This window comes from Equus przewalskii, chromosome 15 (genome assembly GCF_037783145.1).
Source record: "Equus przewalskii isolate Varuska chromosome 15, EquPr2, whole genome shotgun sequence".
NCBI classification, from domain to species: Eukaryota; Metazoa; Chordata; class Mammalia; order Perissodactyla; family Equidae; genus Equus; species Equus przewalskii.
In genome coordinates, this window is record NC_091845.1 from 8343578 (window position 1) to 8366064 (window position 22487).

At 53.4% G+C, this 22487-nt stretch overlaps 2 protein-coding genes across 6 annotated transcripts; one reads left to right on the plus strand and one right to left on the minus strand.

The window, feature by feature from the left end:
* Nucleotides 1–6403: 6403 nt before the first annotated feature.
* On the plus strand, nucleotides 6404–16950 carry PRRT3 (proline rich transmembrane protein 3). 2 transcript variants are annotated; one of them, XM_070576539.1, is made up of 4 exons: nucleotides 6404–6856; nucleotides 9560–10637; nucleotides 10851–11006; nucleotides 11602–16950. In XM_070576539.1, exons 2-4 carry the CDS (start codon nucleotides 9593–9595, stop codon nucleotides 13353–13355), a joined length of 2955 nt encoding a protein of 984 aa, XP_070432640.1. In that variant the 5' UTR covers nucleotides 6404–6856; nucleotides 9560–9592; the 3' UTR covers nucleotides 13356–16950. The 2 variants fall into 2 exon arrangements, with proteins under 2 accessions (XP_070432640.1, XP_070432639.1); XM_070576538.1 differs by having other exon boundaries at nucleotides 6848–7021.
* On the minus strand, nucleotides 14242–22479 carry CRELD1 (cysteine rich with EGF like domains 1). 4 transcript variants are annotated; one of them, XM_008526859.2, is made up of 11 exons: nucleotides 22304–22479; nucleotides 21670–21862; nucleotides 21350–21432; nucleotides 18740–18850; nucleotides 18332–18423; nucleotides 17484–17660; nucleotides 17307–17402; nucleotides 16341–16424; nucleotides 16067–16162; nucleotides 15712–15846; nucleotides 14242–14916 (listed from the first exon to the last, which is right to left on the minus strand). In XM_008526859.2, the coding sequence occupies exons 2-11, from the start codon at nucleotides 21841–21843 to the stop codon at nucleotides 14702–14704; spliced, it is 1263 nt and encodes a 420-aa protein (XP_008525081.1). In that variant the 5' UTR covers nucleotides 21844–21862; nucleotides 22304–22479; the 3' UTR covers nucleotides 14242–14701. The 4 variants fall into 4 exon arrangements, with proteins under 4 accessions (XP_008525081.1, XP_008525080.1, XP_008525079.1 ...); XM_008526858.2 differs by having other exon boundaries at nucleotides 22070–22442; XM_008526857.2 differs by lacking the exon at nucleotides 22304–22479 and having other exon boundaries at nucleotides 21670–22228.
* Between the last annotated feature and the right edge of the window lie 8 nt (nucleotides 22480–22487).

The window sequence follows — 22487 nt, forward strand, 5'->3', positions numbered from 1 at the left end:
GGAACAGAACCAGCAGAGGCCCACAGATTAAAATGTCCACAATTCATCATGTCCGAGGATATGGGGAGTGGTGTGGTATATACGGCTGGAATGCAAGCAGCAACTGGTGACTGACTGACGTCACCCTCATTCCTACAAGGCATCCTCAGAGCATTTCAGTCTGCCTCTTCACCCACAGTGTTTCTTTTTCCCCGTAGCCAAGGTACCTGAGTAAAATGTGAGAGACTTTCCTGACCCATCATGTTGGTGGTCAACGCACATGTCCTTGGCACCAGCAAGTCACAGGGAAAACCAGGTTTGTTCTAGCAGGCTCTTCCCAGAACCAGCACACAAGTCCAGGGAGTGGTGCGTATCGTGTGTGTTTCTGGGAGTTCAATCTGTGCCAAGCTACTAAATGAACATTTTACCTTTTCCGTCAACCTGGACTTATCACCCAAAACCGTTTAGGACCATCTAAAATGTCCACTTACTGATCGTGGTGTAGAAGGTGACTTCCCAACACAACTCAGAAAAATAATGAGGACTTAGATTTGAGGCGAGTAGGTAAACGTGCACTTAGGGACAGAAGTCAGTGTGGTTCCCCTGTTTGCTCTGTAAGAATGTGTTGGGCATGTGTGTATGTGAAAGACATGGAGGGTTACTAACTGTGACAAATATTGCAGTTGCAAGTGAGAGAGACTGAACTCAACCTGGCTTAAGCAATTTAAAAAAGAGGAATGTAATTGGCTCAGTAACTGAAATGTCCCCTGGTTTGTTGGCTACAGATCCCGGTCCTCAAGTGCTGTCATCGGGACTCAGTTTCTTTATCAAATATGGTTTTTTCGATTCTCAGGCAGTCTGTCTTCTCATGGAGACACCAGCTTAGTAACCCCAGTGAAAAGAAAGTCCCCCTTTCTGAAAAACTTCATTAAAAATCAGGATAATTGATCTGATTAGGATCACATAGAAATTCCAGAAACTCCTTAGCCCCACCTAAACTGCAAGGACTGAAGGTGGTGCAGCCACTTTGGAAACCGGTCTGGCAGTTCCTCAAAAAGTTAGTTTCCATATGATCCAGCAATTCCACTCGTACATAGATATATACCCAAGAGAAATGAAATCGTTTGTCCACACAGAAACCTGTACACGAATGTTCACAGCAGCATTAGTCATAAGAGCCACAAAGTGGACCAACACAAATGTCCATCACTGATGAATGGATAAATTATGTATGCTGCATCCATACGATGGGATATTATTCAGCAATAAAGAAGAACGAAGTGCTAATATAACCCGGGACACAGAGAAACCTTGAGACATAGTAAATGAAAGAAACAAACGACCGCATATACGATCCTGTTTCTTATGAAATGTCCAGAATAGGCAAATCCATAGAGAAAGGTAGATCAGTGGTTGCCACGGCTTGAGGGGAGGAGAGTAGGGAATGATTGCTGATGGGTACAAATTTCTTTTGGGGGTAATGAAAATGTTCTAAAATTGAATGTGGTGATGGTTGCACAACTTTGTGAATATACTGAAACCCGCTGAATAATATACCTTAAATAGGTGAATTTTATGTCTGTGAATTATATCATTAAAGCTGTTAAGGAGGGGAGGGATTATCAGCCCCTGTCAGCTGACATCGAGACCCCTTATGATCGGGGCCATGAGGGGCTTTTGTAGGCTAGCCAGACTGCAGATGGAGGTCCCTGTGCAGCCCCCTGCAACTGCTGGGTGCAGGGGGGTCTCAGGGGTCAGCCAGCGTGAACACACTGAGCTTCTCATTGCTTTCACCCCCAGCCCTGCCAGCCCTCCCGCTGACCCTGCTCTCACCCTGCCCCACCTCCCCACCTCCATTCCGGGGGTCCTGGCTCTGCCTCACTGGAGACAGCCTGGGAAGATCAGCGGGGTTCAGAAACCTGCATTCTATATCCATGCCCCTCCAAGACAGATTAGACCCCAATAAACAAAACATTGTATCTCTGCAATCAGCTCACACAATGCACAGCCAGCCCTACACAGCCTTTTCCTGTCTCCTATTCCTTTGTGAATTTCTTTGTCATTTTGAAATTTTTATTATGGAAAACTTCAAAACATACAAAAGGGGAAAGAATAGTATAATCACGTACCTATCACCCTGCTTTAATAATTATCAATATTTTGCTAATCTTTCATGCATCTCCCAAGCTCACTTTTTTCTGAAATGTACAATATCATTTTACACATAAATATTTTAGTAAGTGTCTCTAACAGATAAGGAATTTTTAAACATAACCCACAAGCCATTATCTCACCTAATTAGACATTTAGTATGTTCTAAGGCCCAAGGCATGTTCAAATTTTCCCAATTATCTTAAAATGTCTTTGTACAGTTGGTTTGTCTGAATGAGGATCCCAACAAGGCCCCCCGCTGCCGTTTAATTGCTGTCTCTTAAGTCTCTTTTGTAACAGTTTCTCCTCCCCCACGTTTTTTAAAGCCATTTCTTTGTTGAAGAAACGGTGTGTTTGTTGTGTAGAATTCTGTGAGTCTTTTTTGAAGTATTCTTATCTGGATGGGAAATCAAGCCTTCAGATTGTTTTTCACTTCAAGGAAGGATTAAGGAGAATGAATTAGTGAAAGACGCAAAGAAAAGTAATCGAATGAAAAACCAAGCCATGCTTGCCCCAGGAAGAGCAGAGCTCTAGCGGTGGAGTTATAATCACAGTACACTTCTTGAATCAGCTTGAATTATTGTTTCACGGTTCTAGTATTGTAAATACAGAATAAGGATTCAAACAAAAGTGATACAAAATGTAGAAAGTGATATAAGAGCCAAATCTTCATGTTCCTTAATAGTCAAACCCTAAATCTAAAACTGAAAAAAAGATTAACATTAGCAGTCTAAATCTGATGCTTAGAACATAGATATAAAAACAGAAGAAATGATCAGAAATACCAGAAAGACTTGAAAGGAACTGTGAGTGAGAGGAAATGGGAACCATTATTTTAAAGTGTATGTACTAGACTGTCAGATTTATTAACAGAAAATATATATCTTTTTAAAAAGATTAGGTTCATTTAGCTGGTATCTCTGGGGGCTAAAATCTGAGAAAGAATGAGTTAAGACACCAGGACCCCTGAGGCCTAAGGTGGACAGTTTAGTGAAAGAGCGTGACTCTCCATGCCCTCGGAGTTAGGACATTCGACACAGCACAGAGAGGGTCCACCAGGCCGCACCGTCTCCCACCCGTTCTGCCTTTTGTTTCTTCGCTCCTGCCTGCCAGAGTGACCAGCCGGAACGAAAATGCCAGCCAACCGCCCTGGGCGCTGTCTGGGCGGGAGACTTCACCGCTGCCAGCCACGGTGACCACCCTTTCCTTCTCCTCTCTCCCCGTCCGTGGGAGTTTCCGAGGTCCTCTTGTGTGGGAGCTCCCAACAACTCCCAGCCTTGTTGGTTTGAAGTCCCTTCAACAAAGGTCCAAGGTGAAGGCCTGTTTTCATAGACTCAAACTCCTAACACAGCAGGGGGCACCCGGAATGCTTGGGGTTTTCATCTCCCCTTCTCTCTCTGAGGTTCTTCCAGAGGGGCAGGATGGTGTCATCACTAATAAGACCACTGGCTCTAAAGTCAGACTTGTAGCTTGGCCTTTTATTTGCTGTGTAACTTTGAACAAATTACTTAACCTCTCTGAGCTTCAGCTTGCCAGCTGTAAAATGGAGAGCATAGTAATATATAGGGTTGTTGTGAGGGCTTGAAAAGAATGATGCATGTAAGGCGTGTAGCGTAGCTCCTGGCAGACTGAGTGCTTGGTAAATGGAGCTGTTGACCATCCCCATATACTTGGAATCATCCCCTACTCTTCACCGTTGTCCCAGCGTCTCCAGGATGATACTGGGAGCCCCTTTTGGAGCCAGGGTGCTCCCCACCTATACCTGGCTCCCCATGGTCCCCACTTATGTTCACCTCCACCCGCAGCCAGTCTCTTTCCGCAAGATCAGCTTTTATCTTGGCCTCTGGCCGAAGGGATCATAATTTCTCGTGCCTCTGTCTGGAATCTCAAAACCCCTAGCTGTTGATGGTTTGGAAACACAATGGGATTGGGGCTCCTGCCTCCAAAGGGGGCAGCCAGGGAGCAGCTGGATGATCCTGCGTGGACTGGGGGGTTTGGCACCATCAGGCCAGTGAGGCTGCAGGGGCACGAATGGGTGCTCCTAGCATACACATCCCACCCTCCTCGAGGGAAACTGAGGAAGGGAGCCAGGCCAGCTCTGAGCCTGCTCGGGGAATCTCAGCATCTCCAAAGGAGGCTCACCAGAGAGTTCACAGGAAACAATGAGAGGAGGGATCCGGACCCCTCAGCATCTGGAGTGGGCCCCTAGAACTGCCCTCCCACCAAGACTGCCCATGGGGGAAAAGACACAGGTCCCCCCCAAAATTAGGATGCTGTCAGGAAGAGAAAGGGATCTTGGACAATGCCCCCAAATGCCAATTATTTATTCTATATAGAACCAGGATCCAGATAACGTGCCATAAGATCAGAACAACTGGCTGGATCTAACAAGATAAAATAAACAACAAACGTAGAATGCTACATTGAGGGTCAAGAAGCCAACTGCCCACAAAGAGATGGGGAGGAGCTAGTAGATCAATATTGGCACCAAAGTGAAGTGGCTGCCGGAAATATTAATTCACTGTGAGGCCATATTAATGGAGGAGTAGGATCTAAGAAAGGGGAGGTGAAAGTTCAGCTTTATTCCCAACTGGGTTCAGTTCCAAGAGTGATACTCTTTTTTCCAAGAGTGATTGTTGACCTGGTAAGAAGCAGACAGAGGAGAGCTATCACAATGGTGAGGGTCCAAAATCCTGTCCTTCCGAGGAAAGGCTGAGAGAACTGGGAGTGTTTGACCTGGAGGGGGAAGATTCTAGAGAAATGAGAGATGCCTTTATGAGTCTGAAGAGGTTCCCACAAGGAAAACAGTAGAGCTGCTCAGATGATTTGGTGAAATGGGAAAAGCTCGAACTCTCTCCTGGAGTCAGAAAAGCCGGATTCAGACTCCACTATTTATCGGCCGTTAGGGACTGAACATGCTTCGAACTGCAACATGTCAGACACGACTGAGGGCTGGGTGTGGCTTTTCTGTGAGAGCCAGAGGGAGGAAAACACTGGGAGGGAGAGTTCAGCTCCACCCGAGGAAGAATTTTCTTTCTTTTTTGGATAACATTTACTGTTCTTATCTCTGATCACAAAAGAAATACATGGTTGGGTATAATATTGGTAAACAAAAAAGCAAAATTATATAAAAATCACAGCAACCACTATTTACCCTTTAATATTTAGGGATAGGATAGATAGACAGACAGATAGATAGATAGATAGATAGATAGATAGATAGATAGATAGACAGACAGATAGATAGGCAGGCAGATATTAACAAAAATGAGATCATACCAACAACTGTCTGAGAGAACCGGGTCTCAGCAGGTAAGTACTGGCATGTAAGGATGTGTATTGCAGTATTGTTTCTAGTAGGAAAGAAAAGCTGCAAATCAGCTGATTGCCCATCAATAGGGAATGTTCGAGTAAATGACAGTGTCCACACCTTGTGATAGTGTGCAGCTAGTTGAAAGAAAAGGGTGGGGCAGATATGTATTGTCTTCAAAATGTTTACAACATCTATCACTTAAGGCAAAACAAAGTTATAGAGTAATATGCATAGTATGAGCTCATTTTTGTAAAAAGAAATGCATGCACATGTATGTTTTTATAAGCAAGGAAACAGTAAGGAGTTAACAGTGGGTACGTCTGGGGGCAGAGTTGGAGAGGCAGAGGTAAGACTGTTAATGGGTTCTTTGAACATTTCTGTGTTGCTTGAATTGGGACAGTTAGCATATATTATTTTCATAATTCGAATGAATGAAAGTTAAATGAACAACAATCTACCCTGGAAATTTCTCCATGAGATGAAAGTTTCCACGTCATATTTAATGACCACGTGTATTCTTTGTGTGGATTTCTCTTAATGTATTGAACCCAGTGGGGGACATTTAGTATGCGGGAGCTGTCCAAAGAGGGACCAGGAGCATTTTGATGGTCTGTCAGACCTGAAAATGTGCAGACCCACAGATCTAACCATGCCTGGGGTAGGAAATCATCTGATCGGTACACTAGTGCATGTGCACAAAGATGTCTATGCGGGAATGGTCCCTGCCTCATTATTCCTGCTACCAAAATGCTAGAAACAGTCTGCTTGTCCAACCTCCGGGACCGGATAAATAAAAATTACAGGCGCACCGTATGCTGCAATTCTCAACAGTGAATACAAGAAATGAGATGGATCTGTAGAAATTTACAAGGAAAATGTGCCAGGATATATTGCAAAGTGAAGGGGAAAAAGGCAAGTTAAAGAATATGTACAGTATGATCTCATTTCTATTTAAAATGCGTATGTGACTGCACTGAAAAAGAGCTGAAGGATACATATCAAGCTGTAGGTAGGATTTACCTATAGGTATGCATGTATTTTATATAGCCCTATAGGGATATAGGTTTAAAGCTCTAAAGGAAGTGAGCTCCCCGTCCCCATGAGGTATGCAAATAGAGATTAGCTGCCCCGTTTTCAAGGATGCTGCGGAAGGGATTTCCACATCCCTCGGAGGTGACCTCTGTTCTGCTCTTTGCCCTGAGAATCTCTGAGAGAGGGGAGGTCACGACCGGGAGGAGAATCCACCCGTAAGGGGAAAGGGTTAAGCGGGGATGGAGCTCCTGTGGGCGGGCTCGGCGATCGGCAGCGCCGGGCTCTGTTAGCCAAGTCTGAGCATCTCCGAGGATGCGGCGCGGCGAGCGGCTGCAGGGACGCGCGCAAGGTGAACGCGGGGGCTGCCGGCGTGGCGCCCAGGTGAGGAGCTGGCCGAGGGAGGGGGCGATGGCGGGGCCCAGGCAGGGAGCATGGCCTGCAGCCCCCCTCTCGGGCGCGAGCGGCAGGGCCTGCACCAGCGCCGACCCCCACCCTGGACACTGCGGGAAGGCGCAGAGCCAGGGGAGAAGAGACCGAGGAGGAGAGGTAACCCGAGATGGACCAGCTCCTGGAGGATGCCCTGCGGCGGCCCTCGCCCTGCCCCCAGGCCAGCCTCTCCCCAGTCCCTGGAGCAGGGAGATACCCCCCACCCCCACCAAATCTCTCCAGCAGCGGGAACCCAGGGCTGGGCAGCCCCCTCCTTGTCCGCAGATGCCTACATCTTTTGGATTGGGGGCGGTGAGCAGATGGTATATGCTTATCATTGAAGGCCCAACTCAACTGTCTCCTCCTCTGCAAAGCTTTTCCGACTCCCTGTGCAAGATGAGCCACTGCAGGTTTCACAACTTCTAGAATGGCTATGTGCTGGCTGTGTGACCTTGGGCAGGTTGCTCAACCTCTCTGAACCTTGGTTGCTTCCCCTATGAGATGGGTATAGCCGCACCTGCTTGCGTTAGGAGGCTTGGGTGAGATTGAGGACATGCAGTTAAGCTTGCCACAGAAGAGCTGACACAGGAGTACTGTCATTAACCAGGACCTGTGTCAGTGGCCTCCCGGGCCTTCCCTCAGCTCCCCCCGACCCCAACACTGGACCCCAGGCTTCTCTTTGGGTCCCCAGCACCTAGCCTGGGCCAGAGCAGAGCATGGGGCTGGGTGAATGTTTGAGAAATGAACTGAGGCTCTAAGGCAGAGTCTAAACTCGGTTTGGGGGGTGAGTTTAAGGGGCCATTGAACCCCCTGAAATCGTCCACACCTTTGGTGAACCTGGGCATTTTCCTGGGGAGAGAGCCTGGAGTTTTCTCTGTTTGTTCTTTTTTTTTTTTTTTACCATTTTTCACATGAAGATTTTTTTAATTGAACTATAGTTGACGTAAAATATTATATTAGTTTTGGGTGTACAATATAGTGATTTGACATTTATATACATTACAAAATGAGCACTGTGACAAGTCTAGTAACCATCTGTCACCATCCAAAGTTGTTACAGTGTTATTGACTATGTTCCCTGTGCTGTCCACTGCCTGCCCGTGACTTAGGATTTCATAACTGGAAGTTTGTACCCCGTAATCCCCTTCACCTCTGTCACCGCCCCCGCCAGCCCCCTCCCCTGCATCTGGAGTTCCGCTTCTCAAGGTGTCTGTGAGCCACGGAGGGTTAGGAGCCAGGGGGCTTTGGGCACGGCTGCTTCCCAGAGAGCAAAGGAGCAAGGCCTCTGGCCCTGAGCACACCCAGGCCGTGCTCTCACAGCCGCTGTCCCCCCTCTCCTGGCCGAGGGTCCCTCCCTGGCTCTGCTGGGGACTCTCAGGAAGAGGAACCTTCATTGAACATCCACCTGGGCCCAGGCATATGTGGGGGGCTGGAGACAAGAAATGAAGGATGCAGATGTACCCCTTGAGGAGCCTCCGGTGGGGGGTGGGGATGGGGGACCAGGGGGTGACAAGAGATTATTACACTCTGTGACCAGGTGACGGGAAGCGGTGGAGGGGCCGTCAGGTAAAAAAAGGTCTAAACTAAAACGAGCCACCATCATATCTTATTTCTGCCCTGGCCTCTCTGCTTCTTTTAAAACACTTCTCAGACCTTGTCATTCCCATGCTTAACATCTCGTTGGCTTCCTGTGATGAAGCAGAGAATCAAATCCAGGTGCCTTATGTAGTTTGCAAGGCCCCTTGTGACCTCCTTCCTGATTTCATCTCCTTCGGCCACTTGCTCCTTCATTTGCTGTGCCTTCTCATTTCTTGAACTCACCTCGCTCATTCCTGCTTCGGGACCTTTGCACTTTCTGTGCCATCTGCCAAATGCTTGTCCCCCGTATCTTCGGGTGTCTGGCTCCTTCTTCTCATTCAGCCTTTAGCTTAAATGTCAGCTCAGAAAGGCCTTCCTGGCCCCCCTGTGTAAAGTAGCCCCCGTCCCTCTATGTCTTAACCTGTTTTGTCGTCTTCATAGCTCACGTTATTTAAAAGTAGTCACTGTCTGTCTCTTACGTGAATGCCAGCTCCGTGAGGGCAGGAATCTTGTCAGTCTTGCTCACTGCTTTCTCCTCAGGGCCTTATAAGAGCCCCTTTGAGTGGAGTACCCTTAGACCCATTCTACTGATGGGAAACCACGAGGCGGAGAGGGAGGTAAAGTGACTCACCCAGGAAATGGCAAGGCTGGTCCCTCCTCAAAGGCAGTGGCCTCTCCCTCTCCCCCTCTGACATTTGAGCTGGGCCTTCAAGAATAGGGTTTCAGCAAGTGAAGAAGAAAGGAGAGGGCATTCCAGGCTGAGGGAACAGCAGCAGCAAAGGCCTGGGGTGTCGGACAGTCCAGAGGGGGTTGGAGGACAGGTGAGCAGCCTGGTGTGGCCTTGGAAAGGCCGGAGAGGAGCTTTTATTCTCTCCTGAGGGCCTGGAGAGCCGTTGAAGGTTTCGAAGCAGGGCAAATGGCATGACCAGAGATGCAGTTTTAAAAGGTCACTCTGGGCAGCAGGAAGAGGTTGAACAGGAAGGGGCAGGGAAGGGCTCTTCTCTCTTTCCCACCAGCCCCCTTGGGGCAGCCAGGGGAGCCCCCTGCCCTCACATGTCATCCCGCCTCTCCTTTTTTTAGGCTCATCCAGTGAGGACTGGAAGTTGAGGGCTCATGGCCCAGGCATCAGAGTGGACCATGGCCCCCAGCCCGTGGGGCCGTGTATGTGGCCTCCTGCTACTGTTGCTTCTGCTGTCCCTGGGCGCTGGCCCTGCCCTGGGCCGGGGCCTTCCCAGGCCACTTGAGGACTTGGAACCACAGCTGATCCCAGGAGCCCACCCCAAGGGTCCTGCTGGCACAGAGCCCCAGGCCTTCAACTTCCTCTGGGAGAAGCCCAGAGTTGAGAGCCCCTGGGACTCCAGTATCCCCCAGGTCACTGCTGAGGAGGCGCCTGAGCGGCCTGCAGACTCTCCCCTTGGCCCAGCCCTGCATGGACCTAAAGCAGCCGAAGGGGCTCAGAGAGAAGGACTCCCACTAACTGATGACCTCCAGATGGCTCGAGGGCCAAGTTCTCAGGGCTGGACAGGACCTCCTGACTCACAGGAGCCTATGGAGCAGGAAGCACCAGCCCCCCACCCAGTGGGCCCCCCGCATCTTACTTTCATCTCCACAACTCCCAGACTCCAACTTGGGGTAGCCACAGTTCCTCCCTCCCCAGGGGGGCCTGGGGGCCAGTTGGGAAGGCAGCCCCCTAGAGATGAGGGTCTGGTGGCCAAAGCCAAGACTCGGCTCTCAGAGATGTCCCCCTCGGACTCCCAGGGCCCTCTCCACACTCTCGTGCCCCACTCGGGCACCATCAGGAGGCCGGTGCTGGAAGAACAGGGTGAGGGAGAGGAGGGCTTCCAGGAGGCAGCTCGAGGTCCCCTCTTCAGCCAGCAGGATCCAGCAGCCTCTGATGTTGGCTCAGTATCCCCAGTTGAGGTGGCATCCTCTCAGGAGCCTGGGTCCCAGCCAGACCTGGCAGTGGCCAAAAGCCTTCCCCCTAATGAGGAGCTGCCAGTTGAGCTCCCCAAGAAGGCTGGAGGTGAGGAGACCTGGGAAGTCGGTTTTCCAAGTCCCTCGCCCAAGCAGGCTGACCTCCCTGATGTCACGGGCTCACCAGGACCCCAGCCCTCAGATCCCCCAGCCTCAGAGACTCCCGATGGTCAGCCCAAGCCAGGTGGGTATCAAAGTGAAAGTGCCGAGCGGGGCTGGGAGGAGGCAGTGGTCCAGGGCAGCTGCATGCCTCAGCTTCTGTGTGACCTCTGGTCCCTCTGCGTCCCGTTTTCCTCATTCTGAGGAAATGAGGGTGCTGGGGCCTCCCTCCTGGGGGATTAGACTTTGGGGACTGCTGGAGGATCAGGCAAAGTGATGACTGCTTTTGTTATTTCAGCGATAGCAGCAATGAACGGAGCAGACCCCATCTCCCCCCAGCGGGTGAGAGGAGCAGTGGAGGCCCCAGGTACCCCCAAGTCCCTCATCCCTGACCCCTCGGACCCTGGCCCAGCTACCAACCGAACAGAGAGCCCCATGGGGGCCCTGCAGCCAGGTGAGGGCATGGCTGGGGGTTTGGGGAGAGCGGGTACTCTAAGAACTAAGAACCTGTGTGAGGTGTCTATGGGCACGGGGAGTGAATGGAGACAAACACCTTCTTAAAGGAATTAGCCAGGACCTCCTTCAAACCACTTAGGATAATAAACGAATACTCACTGGGTACTCTAGGAGAAGTCATTTGCCCTTTTGGGGCTAGAATGTTCTTCAGTGTATCATGGGTATATTTAGTGCAGTGATTCTCCAACTGCCACGGATCACTGGAGGAGCTTTTTAAAAATCCCAAGGCCCAGACCCCATCCCAAGGAATTCTGATTCCGCTGGTCTCCAGGTGATTGATACGCAGCCCACATTGAGAACTGCTGCTACATTATTAATAAAAATGATAGCTCACATCCATGTAACGCTTATCGGGTGTTGGGCGCTATGCTAAACATTTAATCCTCATCACAGCCCGGTCAGGTAGGTGCTGCTACCATCCCCATTTTACAGACGCGCTTGGGAAAGTTAAATAACTGGCCCACCACACTAGAGAATGATGGAGAATCAAAAACACTTTTCCAAGGGCGATTTTAATATTGTTATTATTGCAGATGAAGCCGAGGAGTGGCCCGGGCGCCCCCAAAGCCATCCCCCAGCACCCCCAGTCCAGGCCCCCTCGACGTCACGCCGGGGCCTCATTCGGGTTACCACGCAGCGGGCCCTGGGCCAGCCACCCCCTCCGGAGCCCTCAGCCAGCTCCATGGCATCAGCCCCAGCCTCCAGCCCCCCGGCCAACGCCACCGCACCCCCCCTGCGCTGGGGTCCCCTGCGGCGGGTGCTGAGCTTTTCCTGGGAGCTGCACGTCTATGGGGTGGGGGTGCTCTTCCTGCTGCCCGCTTTGTTGGCACTGGCCTCGCTGGCAGCCGCCCCTGCAGGCCCCCGGCTAGCCCTGGTGGCGGCGGTGCTGGTGCTCGTGGCGTCGGGGCTGCGATCCGCCTACATGCTCGCTGACCCGTACGGCTCGCAGGCACGGCTGGGCTTACGCGCCGGCCTGGTGCTCTACAACCTGCCCTTCCCCTTGCTGCTCACCGCGCTGGCCGCCCTGACCCTGCTCGGCCTGGGCGCCGGGCTGCCACCGCAGCTACAGAACCCGGTCCTGCTGGGAGCGCTGGCCTTGGCGCACGGTGTGGGCTTGCTCACCACAGACCTGCTGTCCGCGAGGCCTGCGTTCAACCTCCTGGCCCAGGGCTTATCGTGCGCCTGGGGCGCGACGGTGGCTCTGGGCACGCTCTGCCTGTGCCGTCGCCGCCTGCTGGACGGGCCGCGGGGCTGGGATGCCAGCCCGGGCCCGCGGCTGTTGGCCGTGGCGGGCGCTCTGGGGCTGCTGGCCAGCGGCTTGCAGCTGGCGGCCGCGCTCTGGCTGTACCCGGGCCCAGGCCGGGTGGGCCGCTTCTCCTGGGCCTGGTGGGGCGTCCACTTCTGGCTGCGCCTGCTGGAGCTGACGTGGGCGCTCGCCTTGGCGCTGGCCGCCGTGGCCGCCGCGCGGCCCAGGCCGCCCACGGAGCACGCTTGCTGGGCTAAGCTGCTGCGCCTGGCGTGCCCCACGCCCTCAGGCAAGAGCGAGGTGCCCGAGCGACCCAACAACTGCTATGCGGGACCCAGTGGCGTCGGCGCAGGCGGCTTGGACATCAGCAAGAGCCTCATCCGCAACCCAGCGGAGGGGGGGCCGCCGGCCACGCCCAGTTCGGCCGCCTGGGGCTCGGCTGCGTCGCTGGGCCGCGGTGCCCAGGGTGGCCCGGGACTGTCCCGCAGCAGCGTGGGGCCGGCGCCGTCGATGAGCGAGCTGGACCTGCGGCCGCCGTCGCCCATCAACCTGAGCCGCAGCATCGACGCCGCGCTCTTCCGAGAGCACTTGGTGCGAGACAGCGTGTTCCGGCGCTGCGGCCTGCGCGGCCTGGCCTCTCCGCCGCCCGGGAGCGTGCTGCGGCCGCGCCGGGGCAGCCACCCCGACGCCGAGCTCGACGGCGCGGGCTCCGCGCTCCTCCGCGGCCGCTGCCGGTCGCTCAGCGACGTGCGCGTGCGCGGGCCGGTCCCACCACACGTAGCGGACGAGCCCGACGCGGGGGCCTCCGGCAGCTCAGCGGACAGCTTCTCCCGGGGCTCGCTCAAGATCAGCTGGAACCCGTGGCGCCACGGTCTGTCGTCGTTGGACAGTCTGCCCTTGGAGGAGCTGCCCAGCACGGTGCACCTACTGCCTGCCCCCGCCCCTGCTCCCGCCCCGCCTGGGGAACCCCCGACTGAGGTCCAGCCTCGCTGCAAGCCCGGGGACTCCCGCAGCGCCTCCAGTGACACCATCGAGCTCTGAGGGGTCCGGGGCCAAGGCCCCGCCCCCGATGCCTGTAGGGCATGGCCGACTGGGACCTTGAAAAACTGGCATTCCCGGGCTTCCGCCTGACTCCAGCCCCGGAGACAGCCGGGCGTGAACCCACTCTGTTTTTTGTTTTTTAAATATCTATTTTTTTCAGCGGGTATTTTGCACAGAGGCCGTGACTTACGCGGAATACAGGGTGGACATGCACAGATTTGGGTATGGGGAGCGAGATTCAGGTGCCCCAACACCCCTCCAGACTCCGTCGTGTGGAGAGAGAAGGCTCGCTTGTCCAGACTGACCGTCCTCTTTGTGCCAAAGAAATAAACCCTTAGGACTTGGCTCCTGCCTCCCTCTGGCCACGCCAGGATCCTGCTCAGCGGAGAGGCAGGAGGCCCCGCCCCACAAGGATTCCAAGTCCTGTGTCTTTAGGGGAGGCAGGACTTCCAAAGGAAAGGGCACTCAACCCTTGGCGGCGTTAGAAATATTTTATGGAACATTTATCTGTTGTGCACTGTCTTCGGCTCTTCACATTCATCAGTTTACTTAGTTCTCATATTAAGCCTGAGTGGGAAGCATTTTCGTGGCCATTTTAGACAAGAGAAGAATGAAGTTCAGAGACGGAAGTCATTTGTCCAGGATCCTTTGGCAAATGATAGCTGGTACTGAACCCAGAAAGTTCCACTCCTAAGCCTGGTTCCTCCATTCCCCTTCTCCTGACACTGCTTCAGGGCCACGCCTCTCCTCTGCCCTCTACTGCTCCTCCCTCAGGGTAGCCCCCAATTTCCCAGGGTTTCAGAAAACTTCCCCAAGGGGGCAGTAGGCGGAGCTCTCAGGAGCTTAGCCCAGCCCCTGGGGTTGGGAGGGGGCTAGTCAGACAAGCTTCTCCATTTTCCAAGACCTTTATTTCCTGAGATGAATAAATAAATTGGTGGCTGGGGGGGGGGGGCGGGGAGTTCAGAACAGGAGCTGGTGGCATGCAGCTGGCAGGAGGGGCTGTAATGGGCCCACCCCAGCAGGGACCCCCCTCATCCTGGGCAGGGGCCAAAGCTCATGAGCAGCCACCACAAAGAGACACTTTTCTTTTTAAAAATTCACACACAGTGGGAAGCCTGCCACATGCCACCAGGCCTAGATCTCACGACATCCACCTTTAGGGCTCCTTTCTCATACCAGGGGCCTCACCTGCCCAGGCCTGGGGGCCTGGGCTGCTCCAGAAGGTGGGTAGTGGGTGCTTACCCCACTCTCAACAATAAAGCAAGCTGCCCCAAGTGTCCAGGCTGGAGAGAGGCCCGACCTCAGGGGCAGCCTGGGTGGGAGGAGAGCCTGCAGGTGTGGCAGGATTATCTGCCCTTGATGAAGCCCTCCAGCACACGGTCACTGCGCTCTGACAACCAGTAACCAGTCATGGCCGCCACAGCCCCGATGAAGATGGCTGTGAAGACCAAGTCGCCCTTGGCGGCCAGCGTGGCCAGTGCGCAGATGATGACGCCGAAGAACATCTGCTGCAGCACCACCAGCTCATCCTCTGTCATCTCCGAGAAGAAGCCTGCCGACTCTGAGGAGCCAGGGAAGCACCTGTCACTCCCCACGGTTCCTGGAGCCTCCCACACACCTGGGCATCCCCCCGCATGCCAGCATGCGATGTCATTTACTACTGAGAACTCCAAGAGGGGCTGGTATTATCCCTGTCTCACTAAATGGGAAACTGAGGCTCAGAGAGGTGAATAGGTTTGCCCAAGGCCACGAGGTAGGCGAGTCGGGACAGAGCGTGTTACGTGGACTAGCTCAGCTCTAGAGCCCGGCTGCCTGAGTTCGACTCCCAGCTCTGCAACCTGCTTGCCACATGGCCCTGGGCAAGCCGCTTCATCCCTCTGCATCCGTTTCCACTGTATAAAATGGGGATGAGAACAGTACCCACAGAATTGGATTTGTTTTAGGGGTGAAATGTGTTAATACGTGCAACATGCTTGGAACAGTGTCTGACACACGGTAAGAGCTGTGGAAGTAGTCACTCTTGTCATCACTGCGATTGTCCTTCATCTCTCCAAACCCCTGGCTTACAATAGTCTGTGGCCCAGGGAAAGGACTGGTCCCACTGGACACATAGGGAAAGAGGCTTCAGGGTGCAGAGTGATTTGACACCAAGTCCGATTTCCTTTATACCCCAGGATGTGTGAGGCTACCAAAAGCCAGCTTGGAGATCAGGTGTCAGGTCTGGGTCTCAGTGCAGCCTCATGGGGGCTGGTGGCGGGGAGCAGGGCCTGCAGTTAACTGGAGAAGGGGCTTGCTGGCCCTCCCCCGGATGAGGACCTCCCTTCTCCAGGGTTCTGGGGGCCATGAGGGGGCTCACCTGGGATCTGCTCCTTCACACAGACACCTTCAATCTGTTTGTAGCCCTGGGTACAGACGCAGCGGTAACTGCCCTCGATGTTCTCACACTGCTCGTTCTCTCCTGGACATACCTCGGTCTCACACTCGTCCACATCTTGAGGGAGTGAGGGTGGGGTCAGAGCCCTGACTGCCAGGGAAGCACCTGCAGCACCCCTGACTCCATCTTGCCCACATCCTGACACTCCCCTCTGCCCTGGCCCAGGCAACATTCCACCTCCCCTTCCTTCCTCTGCCCTGGCCAGATTCCAGCCCCTCTCAATTCATGGTGGGCAAGGCACTCCAAGTTTGCCTGGGCCCAGTGGCAGGAAACTCACCGAGACACTTGGAGCCCACCTGCTGGTAGCCAGGGCTACACTTCTTGCAGCGGCCTGGCCCTGCGCCCATGCAGCCCAGGCAGGCCTTGGCACAATCTGGAGAAGGGAGAGGAGACAAGGGCAAGGGCTGCCCTTAGGTCCAGGAAGAAGCCCTGCTCCAGAAGCTGCCTGGGGGGATTCTGGTGCCTGAGAAGGCACAGGTTTGGGGGGAGAGGTGTGGAGCAGCTCCTCCTGCCCTCCCCACACCCCCTCTTCTGCAGGAGTGGACGCTCACCTCGGCATTCGTAGGAGCCCTCCGTGTTCACACAGAACTGGTCAGCTCCACAGCTGGCTCGCTCTGTGCCACACTCGTCGATGTCTGCGGAGAGGCCAGCGGGGTGGGGATTTCAATCCCTGATTCACTAACAGGGAAGCTGAGGCCAGAGCTGTTGGGGAATGGACTTGCCCAGGCCCCCGGGGTGTGGCAGAGACTGCAGGCTGTCCACCCACACGGATGCAGAGGTGCAGCGGGACTCCGGGCTGCCCAGCTACAGCCTCCATTTGACAATCTGCCTTGCAGCTAAGGGTGGCCTTTGACTGAGTTCGGGCCAACAGGATGTAAACAGAAGTGATGTGCTCCACTTTTAGCTTGGCCTTAGAACAACGGCCTTGGACTCTCCCATGCACTTATTCCCTTTCTTACTTCCCGAGTGCCAGGTCATGGAACACGGAGGTGCCCGTGACCCAGCCTCAACCATGAAGACAACATCCAAGGAGACGACTGCACAGGAACATAGAAGGAATCTGCATCCTTGGATGACTGTGACAAGCAGAGCTTCCCTGCCAGCCCAGACCACGCTTTGAAACTGTGATGTGAGATAAAAATAAACCTCTCTGTTCTTTAAGCCACAGTCTTTGCAAATCTTTTTGTTACAGCAGCTTGGCCTTGACCCTGATCTATATAAATGGCGTCCTCATTCCCCTGGCTAACCCTTCCTCAATATTCTAGGTGTGGTCTAAGAGACACCTCCTCAAAGAAGTCTTTCCTGACTCCCCACCACCGAGCTGGAGCAGGGACATCTCACTGTGTAAAGATCAGTCTGTACTGTAAGCCCTTGGTTACCTTCTACCTTCCCAACCAGGCTGAGATCTCCATGAAGATGGGGACTGTGTTGGTCTAGCCCAGAGATGCGTGTGTTGATGGGGGACCAAGCCCAGGCCCCTGCCCACCTCCCCAGACCTAGGGCAGGGCCCCACTTACCTACACACTTGAGGTGATGCAGGGCCCAGCCCTTCTTGCATTGTAAACAGTTTGATTCCTCAGGTCCCGAACAGCGGGCGCAGGGGCCAAAACAAGCTGAGTGGAATGGGGAAGGATGAGGATGGGCAAGCAGGCACCCCACTCCCCTGCCCAGCACCGTGCCCCTTGGCTACCTACCCGAACATACCAGATGGCTGGCGTTGCGCTCCGCCTCAAAGTAGCCGAGGCCGCACTGGCCACAGGCCTCACCCCCGTAGCCGGCCTGGCAGTCACAGTGCCCGCTGCCCCCTCGAGTCCCTTCCCCTTCACACTTCCCGTAGCCGCCACAGGGCCTCTCCGCGCCCCCAGGACAGGCTGTGGGCAGACACCAAACCAGGTGAGATCGTAAATACAATCTTGTACAGAGAGAATATTTTCCCCATGTCGTTAAACATTTTTGGAGAGAAAACAATTTTAATGGCAACATAATATTTTGTCATAAAACGGTATGAAATTTACTTAACCAGTACCCCACTGTGGAACAATTAGGTTATTTACAAATCTTTTATAAAGACTGAACTGACCATCTTTGTTGCTAACTCTTTATCTGCAGCTTCTGGAGAGATTTTTCTAAAAACGGTTGGTAGTAAGTCCAGCTCCTGCCTCAAGACTATGTGCAGAAAACGGTGGTGACAATGGGGCTGCAGGGCAGCACCCGCCCATCCCTAGGATCCCACCTTAGTCCAGGAGGTGGGGTCTGGTCTGATACAGGCATGGGCACTGGGGGCGGGGGGAGGGGGGGGCACTTCTCAAATATATGATGAAACCACTGCCACATCTGACTCAGTCTAGCCCCTTATCTTTTCTCAGAGCCCTTTCCCACTGATTCACTCATCTCACCAGCTCTGTGTGCAGGCAAGAACTGAGGTCCAGAGAAGCTATCTGAGCAGCCTGAGCTCACGCAGCCAGCTAGCAGCAGAGCCAGGACTGGATCCCTGGCCTCAGCAGTCCCCTCTCATCCCCTAAGAGGAACCTGAAAAACTCACGAACGCAGGAGGGCCCAAAGGTGCCTGAGGGGCAGCAGAGCTTCAGGGAATCAGAGCAGAGCCACTGGAAGAGGTCTGGAGCTTCCTGCTGCCTGAGGCGGGGGGAAGTGAGAGTGAGGGGGGCTGAGACACTGGCAGAGGTGCTGCCCCCCGCAACCTCCCACAGAATCTGTGATACAACCCATCTTGGGCATAAGACCGCAAGGCCACCTGACCAACGCCCTTTCCCCATTTGGCAGAGGGGGAAACAAGCTCAGAGTGAGAGCTTGGGTCCCCCAGCAAGTCCTTAGCAGATCCGGGTTTGGGAGAAGGAACCAAACCAGGACATGGCCCCTAGCATGTGACCCCCTGCTTTACCACCAGGCCCTGCTGTGGCCCCCTCCCCGGGAAGGCCCCCACATAGCTCACTTGTGAAACCACCAGCTCTCCACCAGCTCCTCACTCAGCTCCAGCAGGCGATGGCACTCGAAGTCCGACTTGCTGCACACGCTCTCAAGCACCTCTACCAGGCGGGTCTCACTGACCAGAGAGGGCGGGGGTGGTGGGAACACGCTCCACTCCACCCACCACCCTCCTTAAGGTCTCCTCTCCCCCTCTCCCACCCCTCCTGGGGCCAAGACAATGTCAAAAGAAAGGCCATGGGGGTAATGGAAGAGGTATTGGTTTTGAGAGTCAGACCTCCCAAATGAGGGGTTCAACTCTAGTTGTGTGACCTTGGGCAAGTCTCTCAACCTCTCTCACACCTCTGTTTTCTTATCTGTAAAATGGGGACAATACTTCCCCTGCAGTTCTAAGATACATCCTGCACCTGCACAATGGAACATAACACCCTTTGCTGGGGAGATGTGAGGAAAAACATACCACATAGCAAGTACTGGCGAGGATGTGGAGAAATTGGAACCCTCCTACACTGCAGGTGGGAATGAAAAATGGTGCAGTTACTATGGAAAACAGTGTGGCAGCACCTCAATAAGGTAAACATGGGATCACCACACGACTCAGGAATTCCACTCCTGAGTATATATCCAAAAGAATGGAAAACAGGTTTTCAAACAAAACCTTGTATGCAAATGTTCACAGCAATACTATATACAATAGCCAAAAGGGAGAAACAACTCAAATGTCCATTAAGTGATGAATGGATAAACAAAAGGTGGTATATCCACACACAGGAATATTATTAGGCCTTAAAAAGGAAAGAAGTATAGATATATGCTACAACGTAGATGAACCTTGAAAACATTATGCTCAGGAAAGAAGCCAGACACGAAAGGCCACATATTGTATGATTGCAATGGAATCAGAAAATCCATAGAGACAGAAAGCAGATTAGTGGTTGCCAGGAGCTGGGGAGGGGGTGGGGGAGCTTGGGGAGTGACTGCTTAATGGGTATAGAGTTTCTTTTCGGGGTGATGAAAATGTTCTGGAACTAGACAGTGGTAAAGGTTGCACAACATTGTGGATGTACTAAATGTCTCTAATAGTAAAGTTTATGTTATGCGTATTCTAACACAATAAAAAATTTTTTATACATATAATGTATTATATTATGTATTTAAAGGGGCTAGCACAGTGTCTGGCATACAGGAAGAAGTGATTTAAAAAAAAACAAAAAACACAAACAGGAGCCACTAAAGAGCTGCAAGTGTCCTTAGGGTTATTTTGGCCAATCCCCTCATTCCCAAATGAGGAAACTGAGGCCCAGTGAGGGGAAGGAAAATGACCAATGTTACATAATAACAAAACCTTTTATTTCTAGTGGGCATCACAGTTTAATCCTTACCACAATCCTATGAAATAGGCAAAGCAGGTATTAATGTCCCCATTTCCAGTGAGGAACCTGAGGCTCAGAGAGGTTAAGTGACCTTCCTCAGGGGACAAAGGGTCATGCCAGGTCTGTCTAACTCCAAGTCTTTGCTGATTCCTTCTCCTCGATTTGACTGTGAAAAGCTGGAGGGCCTGGGACTTGGCCTCTCCTCTCTCAAAGCCCTCTCCATATAACCCCATCTCGACCCATGGCCTTTTAGACCAACTACATGCTGCTGACTCCCAAACTCATGATCCCAGTTCCTACTTCTCTCCTGAACTCCGGACTCTTGACCCTAACTCCGCCTGGCTATTTAATGGCCGTCTCAGCCCAACAGGTTCACAGGAGTGCCTGAGTCCAGCCCCCCCACATCTTCCCCTTCCTTCCTCAGTTCTCCCATCTCGGAAAACAGCCTCACTAGTCACCCAGCTGCTCAGGTCCAAAATCTAGCAAGCATCTTTTCTTCTTCTTCTCTCATACCCCGTAATGAATCCATCATCAAGTCATATCACTCTAACTGCAAAACACGCCCAGAATTTGAGTCCTTCTCTCAATGTGCACCACAAGACACCACACTCGCTCAAGCCGCCTTCACGCCTGGACCGTGCACTAGCGTCTGGGCTGGTCTCCCTGCGTGCTCCACCCTGGGCCCCACAGTCTGTTTGCTACACAGCAGTGTGAGTGATCTTTTAAAGGTACAAAACAGACCACATCACTTCTCTGCTCCAAACCTTCCAGTGGTTTCCCACTTCACTCACAATGAAATCTCAGCCCCTTTCTGCGGCCTCAGGGCCCTCTGCCTTCACCTTCTGCCACTCTCCCATCTGCTCACTCCAAATCCAGCCACTTCTCAAATACACCAAGCTCGGTCCCACTCTGTCCAAATCCCTTCCCTGACTGTCACACAGCTTGCTTCTTCACTTCAGGTCTCTGTTCGAACGTCACACCTTGAACACCATGCCTCCCACCATTCTGTAGTCCTCCCTGCTTGACTGTTCCTCACCTGATAGGACATTATTTACTTACTCAGTGTCTGTCTCCTTTACTAGAATGTAAGCTCCTTGAAGATGAGTTTGCTTGCCTTGTTTACTGCTGTACTATAAATGTTCGCTGATATTTGTTGAATGAGCGCTCCCCAAGAGTCTCTAGGTGCACAAGCAGAGCAGAGCTCGGGAAGTGAGGTATACAAACCTACACCTCCAGCCGCTTACCTGTCTTTGTATTTGGACAACTTTTCTTCCTCCCAGGCCGTGTTTCCACCTCCAAAGTTGTCCCGGATGGTTCTCTCCAGGCCCTGGAAATGGAGAAAAGTGGCAATAGCTAAGTACAGTGCCCGGCACATTCTAGCACTTCAGTATTTCACTGACCAGGAAACTGAGGCACAGAGAGGCAACCTGATCAAGGCCATACAACTAGTAAGTAACCACGTTGGGACTTGAATCCACGCAGACTTGCATCCCAGAGCTCCCTACTCTCAATCCCTGTGCTATAGTAGCTGGGCCCCCTCCCACGAGGCTGCTGGTGCACCCACCTTGTTGAAGCTGTCAACCAGTCCCCGGCAGGTATGACACGGATGGGGCTCCGTCGGGGGAGAAGCCTGGGGAGGCGGAGAGGGCTGGAGCCAGACAGGGCCTGGGAGGCTTAGGAAGACGCTCAGGCTCCAGAGCAGAGGTGGGACCAGGTCCCTGCCGGGCCGTGGGGCCATCTTTTCCCAGGCTGGCGACCTGTAGATAGAGGGCATGCAGAGGGTTCGCTCGAGGAGCCAAGCGAGAAAGAAAAGGGTCGGTTCTAAGGTGCCGCGGGTCTGGGAGCCCAGATCTGTGTTATTATTCGAAAAGGAGGCTAGACTGGGGCACAGCCGGGGGGAGGAGTGATGGTGGGAAGGGAGACTATTCGGCAGTGCCAGGACGGGAATAAGTTATCTTCGTCACCGTGGAGGAGGCGGCCTGGATCCTTTACCAGGGGCCAGCGGTCAGCTTATTGTTTGAGGGTCTGAATATGGGTTATTAGGGGCCGGATCAGCGGAATTAGGGAGAATGGGTCAGATTCCAAGTATTGGGAAGAAGAGGCCGGATGGGCGGTCTTGGGGGAGGAGCCCGGATCCGGATATGAAGAGAAGGGGTCAGGTTCGGGGCCGGCAGGCGGCAAAGGCGTGGCCCACGAGCCTGCAGGGGAGGATCCAGGTCCGCGGAGGCCGCGAGGGAGGAAGCGACGACCAAGCCAGCCCGCGAGCGCCGACGGCTCAGCCTGCCCAACGCCGCCGGGCCCGCAGCGGCCGCTGCCTGCGTCAGACGTGCAACCTCCGCCAGCTCCGCAGCCCGGGGGGCGGAGCCCAAGCCACAGCCAATG

What these genes read in the sequence shown, in the direction of transcription:
- PRRT3 (XM_070576539.1), top strand. Translation starts at nt 9,593, where the DNA reads ATGGCCCAGGCATCAGAGTGGACCATGGCCCCCAGCCCGTGGGGCCGT. An exon ending in CGATGGTCAGCCCAAGCCAG is followed by an intron (nt 10,638 to 10,850) that starts GTGGGTATCAAA and finishes TTGTTATTTCAG; the next exon opens with CGATAGCAGCAATGAACGGA. An exon ending in CATGGGGGCCCTGCAGCCAG is followed by an intron (nt 11,007 to 11,601) that starts GTGAGGGCATGG and finishes TTATTATTGCAG; the next exon opens with ATGAAGCCGAGGAGTGGCCC.
- CRELD1 (XM_008526857.2), bottom strand. Translation starts at nt 21,879, where the DNA reads ATGCCCTCTATCTACAGGTCGCCAGCCTGGGAAAAGATGGCCCCACGG. An exon ending in CAGCCATCTGGTATGTTCGG is followed by an intron (nt 17,403 to 17,483) that starts GTAGGTAGCCAA and finishes CATTCCACTCAG; the next exon opens with CTTGTTTTGGCCCCTGCGCC. An exon ending in GCATCACCTCAAGTGTGTAG is followed by an intron (nt 16,425 to 17,306) that starts GTAAGTGGGGCC and finishes GCCTCTCCGCAG; the next exon opens with ACATCGACGAGTGTGGCACA.